This window comes from Echinops telfairi, unplaced genomic scaffold (assembly GCF_000313985.2).
Source record: "Echinops telfairi isolate 266 unplaced genomic scaffold, ASM31398v2 ScPeMD7_7468;HRSCAF=8506_0, whole genome shotgun sequence".
Lineage (NCBI taxonomy): Eukaryota > Metazoa > Chordata > Mammalia > Afrosoricida > Tenrecidae > Echinops > Echinops telfairi.
The window spans coordinates 56,799,949-56,807,400 of NW_022111369.1; the positions used below are offsets into that span (position 1 = coordinate 56,799,949).

Sequence of the window (7,452 nt, forward strand, 5' to 3'; positions counted from 1 at the left end):
TTTTCTTATGCACACATTTGTCTTCAGTGATCATATTGGAAAAGTGGGCACCCACTGATATGATTTTTTGTTCTTTGATGTCTGATACCTGGTCCCTTCTAAAGGCTTGTGTGCTTCTTCCATGTGGGCTTTGATGCTTCTCAGCTAGATGGCTTGTTTACCAGCAAGTCTTTAAGACTCCAGACGCTGTATCTTTTGATACCTGGGCACCATCAGCTTTTTTCACCACATTTGCTTATGCACACATTTGTCTTCAGTGATCGTGTCGGGAAGGTGTGCATCATGGAATGCCAATTTAAAAGAACAGAGTGTTCTCTTGAGTGGAGGTCCAATGTCCATCTGCTGCCTTAATACTAAACCTATCAATATATGCCCAAATGAAGGCTGAGCATGATAGTGGGACAAGAGGAAAGTAAAATGAAATGGAAGAAAGAACTAAGAGACAAAGGGTCTAAATACAGGCATGTACATATGTAAATATATTTATATAGGATAGTGGGGAAACAGAGCACAGGCATTTAAGCCACTTTTTCATGCAGCTTAATTATATATTCAGGTCTGGCTCAAGCCCAATCTTGTATATGCCACTTCCATTTAATGATAGAGTGCTCTTGTGTATGTCCGACTTAATGACTCTGTGAATCAGTCAACACCCAGGTCATGGTGGCAGCTCAGGTCTCATGGTGACTTGTTGAGGCACTCAGTTTCCACTAAGGTTCAGTTTAACAGCGCAAAGGCTGTTTCTCAAAAGAAGAGTAGTTGGCTATAGAGGTTAGCAGAGCTTTGCTTTTAAGGGTCTGTGCTATGATTCACCAAAAAGCGTCTGCCAAAGACGCTACGCTGCACCTCTATGGATCACTGACACTTCAAGCACCACTGATCTGCTGGATCAGATAGCTCAAGCTGCATAACAGCTTTCATGGCAACCTGAACTTGCCTCAGGGATTTCTCTTGTTCTAGGCCCCACACAAGTCTAGTTGATTTTTGAGTCATTCGATAAATAGGATGCAGTAGCACACCAAAATGAGGGATATGTTGCTTCTAAAGCGGATCAGCAGACATTGCACCTCTTTTTGCGTTGTGAAAGGAGCCAGATCCAATAATGTATCTCTCATGTTAGTAGCGATTTAGCCCTATGCTCCACACCACTGGACCACTGGGAATTTCACTAAGGAGTAAGGCGCCAGATTTTCTGTAGAGGAGTCATTTTTTTCCTCAAGAGCCAAATCTTTAATAATTTTTTTTTCATTTCTCCCTGCCACTCTCCAAAGCACAATACTTGATTAAATTTCTGATCAGTGCTAAGAAGCTGAGAATATTGGAAAGAGTCTAGAGTGATTGATACTTCTTCCTTACCAGGTCAGAACAGCATGATGCCATCAATGTAATGCACTGGTGTGACAGTTTCCGGAAGGGAGAGGTAATCAAGTTTCTAAATGACAGCATAGTGTGGGAGAGTTGATATAATTTTGAAGGAGAGTTATAAAACTGTCTTGTTGCCCTTACTAGTTAAAGGCAAACTGCTTTAGGTGGCCCTTTGAAACTGCAATTGTAAAAAGACATTGGTCATATTAATAACTGCATAACAGCTACCAGGAAAAATATTTTTTCAAGCAATGAAACCACATCTGTAACAGCAGCTGCAATAGGCATCATTGCCTGGTTAAGTTTATGATAATGCACTGCAATTCTTGAAGATCCGGTTTTTGTTTTTTTTTGGTACAGGCCAAATAGTTGACATAGATCAGATGGTGGCACTAACCTCTACAATCCCCCCAGAAATGTGATATCACTGTTGGCGTACAATTTTCCTAGGCAGAAGAAGTTCTAATGGTTTCCACTTGAATTTTACTACCAAGATAGCCCTTATTCCATATGCCAGGGATCTTCTCTGGGGATTCCGCCAGTTTCTGAGTATGTCTATACCAATATAGCCTGGGACTGGGGAAATCACTGCATCATGGGATTTTGAGACAAACCTGAAGGAAGATTTCTTTAATAAGTTGAACTCCATAGGCCACCACTCTGACTGATAGGCTTTCAAAATTCAGGGGGTCTTCTGGAATTAATCTCTATTCATAGCCAGTGTCTAGAAATCTCCCCAAAGTCTTATTATTTCATTTTCTTCAGTGAACAATTATTCTTGTAAAAGGCCAAAGATTACTTTTCAGGAAGTCTAGGAGAAAGGTTAACAATATAAACCTTTTGCAGTGTAGTGGGGTCTTTCTTCAAAGGGACCTCTCCTCTCTTGCCTTCAAGGGATTGTGAGTCTGAGAAATGGTTTAAGCCTAGAAATTGATTTAGGGATCATTACTTTCTATGCTGGTTATTTGAGTTAGACTGCCATTCACCTGACCTATAATCCTTCCCCTTATATAGATAAATGAAATATATAGTAGATATCCTCTTTATTTCATTCCTAGTGACTTCCTGCCTAAGCCTGCCTAAGTAGGCAACACTACAAGGTTATATGTTGTAATTATTATTATTATTATATGACCACTAATGGCATGGTACTTTAGCACATGCTACTAACCAAACGGTTGAAAGCTGAAATCCACCTACTGACTCTGCGGCATAAAAACCAGATAACCTGCTCCTGTACAGACTATAGTCTAGAGAACCATTTGGGACAGTTTAACTCTGCTAAATCAGGACATTATCAGTTTAAAATAAAAGATGACAGTACCTTAAATCAAAATAAAAATTAGTAGCAGTAGTTGCTACCACCTTCACATTTACAACTCTAAGCAGGACTGTGTTCAAGACTGGTTTGAAGGGTCAGAGACAACCAGAATGAGATTGGCTGGAGGCTCTTTTCCCAAATGGCAGAGGTGACTCTCGCCCTCCAAACATGTTACAGGGTAGGAGTGGGCCCTTCTGATCTGCTTTCCCAGCTCTCACTTGCTGCAGGAGTCTCTCCTTTGTCTGCTGTCAGTAGCCTTGCCACATGGGAGAATGAACAGAAGGGGCCCTTTGATCTCTTCTGGGTTTCTTGGTCATACATTGGCGTGGATTTGTATTGTATTTGGTACTTTGTGGATTAAGCTTTCCTCATGAAAGCTCTATCTTCTCAACACTAACAAAATGGATTTTCTTTTCTCCCAACCCTTTCTTGTTAATAGGGTGCTGAGAAAATTTTGTCCATGAATGAATCAGGAGAGCTGCAAGACCTCTTAACCAAAATTGAGGTAATTGTACTTTTAGCAACTTATTTTTATTCATTGAAATGTTAAATACATCCTGATTGTAATTGGGTTTTCTCAATTGAGTTCTCCCCCTGTCCCCTTCCCAAAATTCTATCAAATATGCATGTGACACTTTAAATAACACCTCCATCAGGCAGCCTGATGTCATGAGGCTTGGTATCACCCAGTGGAGTAACACATGGTCTCACTCCTTCAGTCCTCATGAACCTTCTCCCACACCAGACCATAGGGGATCCCTCCGCATGTTTATTGCATATATATATATAAGACTACAACTTCATTTGAATTTATTTTTAAAATATTTTGATGCATTCCAGTCAGCATAGTTGAATGCAGGCCATTTGTGGAATTACAGGTCTTAAATATAAATCGAGGCACAAGAAATTAAATGTGCTCTTTTGGTGAAGTCTCTTGAGTTTTGTTTGGTTAATCTTTACCATTGAAAAGCTCGGTCACAGGAAAATAAAGTACTTTAAATAAAAATAACAAATGTGTTTCAAAATGATTGCCTGACTTGAAACAGCTCGCAGTGTCACGTAACAGCTCATAAATTGCATGCGGTGGCAGAAGTAGTTGACTGAGGGGGTCGGTGCAGACCACACTGTGTGATACTATCTGAAGCTGTTGACTTCAAAATTATTGTTCATACATTTTTGTGTACTGTATTTTGTAGAAATCGATGACTTTTCACTAAAATATTCTTGCAGTGAGTGGCACTGTCAGATAAGTATTGGACATAACCACCAGGTGGGTGGTCAAACCCACCAGCCATTCAACATGACAAAGAAGAAGCAATCTGCTCTCATAAGATTACAGCCTCAGAAGCTGTCAGACGGTCTCTATGGGTTGATTTGCTTCCATAAAGATTGCGGCCAACGATTACCATGGAATAGTTCTATTCGGTGACATACCAGGTCACCTTAAGACCCAATGGATTAGATGGTAATAGGCTACACTTATAGATACAATATTATAAAAATATTTATTCAAGTATATCATGTATTTAACATATATACAATGAGGAAGCCCTTACCAGAGGCATCTCTGGTAACTATTAAGAGCCTGTTTCTCCCTATATGTAGGGAGATCACACACTTCATTGTGAAAACCAAGACATATTGAGAGTGAACAGGAAGCGTTAGTAATCATTCTAGGGCAGAAGTCATGAACCAGAACTTTCCCAGAAGAACCGAGACACATGGTGACCAGTATTTGTATGCCACTTTTCCCTCCTCTTTGTCTAGTCTTTTCTGCTTGCCTCATTTCTGATTCTCTGCCATGCTTTCCACTTCAGCTCAAAGAAGGAGCTCTGTGGTCTCCTGCGTTTTTGTACTCTCACTCCATTGCACAAGCTGTTCTGTCATAAATTGACATTCTTTGTTATGAATGCTATAGCTCTAATTTCTCATTTCTCCCCATCACATTCAAGTCCCATTGGCATATCATTTTTGATCTCTCCTGCCTTTGAATTTCTCTCTCTTTTTGGGAGTGTTCATAGAAGTTTTTTTTGTATTACCTTCTGTTGTGTATTTGACTCACGCTCCAAATTCTTTATTGTAGAAATAATGATCTATCCATTGTGTGATTCTTCCTAGAATAACAAGCACAATGTATTAATTCAACACATATTTACTAAGTGTATAGTATGTATAGGCATATTGCTAAGGGCCAAAATGGTGCCAAAGTACTGCTTATAAATATTAATAACCCATACAAATTCTGAATGAGCCTTTTCCACAACTTAACTGTAATATTACATTCAGACAGTGTGGTTCAGTGAGGAAGCTGAATAGCCAGACAGAAAGTACTTATGAAGAAGGATGGTGCTTGGGTTCTACAAAACAATGTACCATAATCTGCCTGCTAAATGCTACAACCATAGGGTATACTCAGAGAGTCTACCTGTTCTTGTATAAGCAGATTAAAATCCCTTTTTTCCCACAGTACATAAAATCAAATGCTTTGACTCGGGTATCGGAGGATTTAAGCTGCCTTCTCAGCTTCACTGATGATGCTGTTGGGAGTTTGGCACATGCCTTCTAGGATCAGAATCTTGATCTCCTCATTTGTTAGACAAGGTTGTATAATTAATGATCTTTAAAATTCCTCTGAACAAAAAACATGTATGGCTTTATTTCTCTCATTTTCTCCTTATGCTTTATTCTGCTACACTTAAAATACATATGTTAATTTATTTTTACTTAAAAGACATACTTGGATTAATATATATTAGTGAACTCACCAGGCAGTCAAATGGCGAAGCACTTACGCTACTGGCAAAAAGGTTGGTGGTTCAAATCCACCGAGAAGCAGCTCGGAAGACATGCCTGATGATCCACTCTTAGAAGGTCACAGCCCTAAAACCTCTACGAATGGTTTGACTCTGAGCATGTGGAGTTCCCATGAGTTGGAATCCACTTGATGTAATTGCCAGTAGCAACAACCTATGCTGCCAGAATGGCAAATGCCCCCAGAGCCATCCTTGGTGGTCAGTTCCAGTGGATCTTCCAGATTACAATACACAAGAAAGGAAGGCTTGGTGATCTAATTGTGATATTGGCCATTGAAAACTTTATGGGTTGTATTAGAATATTGCCTTATATAGCACTGAAAGATGGTATGGGATTCCGCACATTTTTGTTCCATTCTATATAAGATCACCATTAGTCAGAAATGACTTGACTGCCACTGACAAATGTGATTGAGGAATTGAAACTTTTATTCTATTTAACTTTACTTGTTTCCAATTTAAATTTACATAGTTACATGTAGCTATTTAAAACTACTTTTGAGAATGGAGCTGTTAATTTACTAACTATTCTATGGAAAGACACCCAGGTGGTCTTTTAGCATCTATTTCCAACAGTGTTATAAGGCACAGATTTGAACATATTTCTTTGTAGATTTTGCTGGAAGTAGAAATTGCTGTACGATAGGTTATGTATGAGCCTAATTTTTCAGGTAGTACAAGTTGGCTTTCCAGTATGACTGTTCCCTCCTGTGGAGAATGAGGTTTCTTCTGTCCTCAAATTCCCGCCAATATTTGGCATTATCCAATTTTAAAATTTTTGCCAGAATATTAGATAAATAGATAGATATCCCATTATTGCTTATTTTTGCACCTACTAATTGTCTCAGAGTTTGGGCACCTTATTGTAAGTAACTTTCATTTCTATATTTCCTGTCCTGTAAATTGTGTATTCATATACTTTATCCATTAGAGGTTTTATATTCATATAAATATAAATATCAATATCCCAAGCTGCTCCTTGGGAGAAAGATGAGGCTTTCTATTCCTGTAAAAAGTTACAGTCCTGGAAACTCACAGGGAGTTTTATACTTTGTCCTATAGGGTTGCCATGAGTCAGAATCAACTGAATGACAGTGAGTTTGGGTTGATGTAATATATATGTATATATATACGGTGAATACATATTTATTTATTAGAATAATATCGTTGTCTACCCTATTGTTGTTGTTATGTACCATCAAGTCCCTTCTGACCCAGAATGACTCTATGCACAACAGAACAAAATCCTTCCCTGTCCTGCACCATGCTTACAATGAGTTGTTCCTATGCCTTAGCCCATTGTGGCAGCCACAGGTAAATCCATCTCATTGAGGGCCTTCTTCTTTTACTGTGCAGTAAAAGCATGATGTGCCTCTCCAAGGACTAGTCACTTTGGGCAATATGTCCAAAGTATGTAAGACCAAGTCTTGTCATCCTTGCCTCTAAGGATCACGCTGGCCATATGTCTTCCAAGATAGATAGGCTTGTCTTTTAGCAGTCCATGGGAATTTAAATATTCTTCTCCAGACCGAAATTCAAATGCTTTGATTCTGATTTCGCCTTCCTTATTCAATGTTAAACTTTCACACCCATAAGAAGTGAAGACAAATACCACGGCTTGAGTCAGGCGCATCTTCGTCATCCAAGTACCATCCTTATTTTTCAATAATCTAAAGATGCTTTCTGCAACAGATTAATGTAATATAACATGTCCTTTGATCTCTTGACTGCTGCTTCCATGAGCATTGATTGTGGAGCCAAACGAGACCAAATTCTTGGCAACCTTAGCCATTTTTCCATTTATCGTGATGTTAACTATTGGTCCAGTTGTGAGGATTTTGATCTTTACATTGGGTGTAATCCGTACTAAAGTCTGCAATCCTTGTTCTTCATCAGCAAGTGCTTCAATCCTTGTTCACTTAAGCAAGCTAACTTGTGCCATCTTCATATCGC

General features: G+C 39.0%; 1 protein-coding gene across 1 annotated transcript in view; it reads left to right on the forward strand.

The window, feature by feature from the left end:
• Window positions 1-7,452, forward strand: part of GRXCR1 (glutaredoxin and cysteine rich domain containing 1) — a 180,699-nt gene that overhangs the window by 145,861 nt on the left and 27,386 nt on the right. Inside the window, exon 3 of the mRNA XM_004703145.4 lies at window positions 3,126-3,191. Coding sequence (XP_004703202.1) covers window positions 3,126-3,191 — 66 coding nt within the window. The remainder of the gene's footprint in view (window positions 1-3,125; window positions 3,192-7,452) is intronic.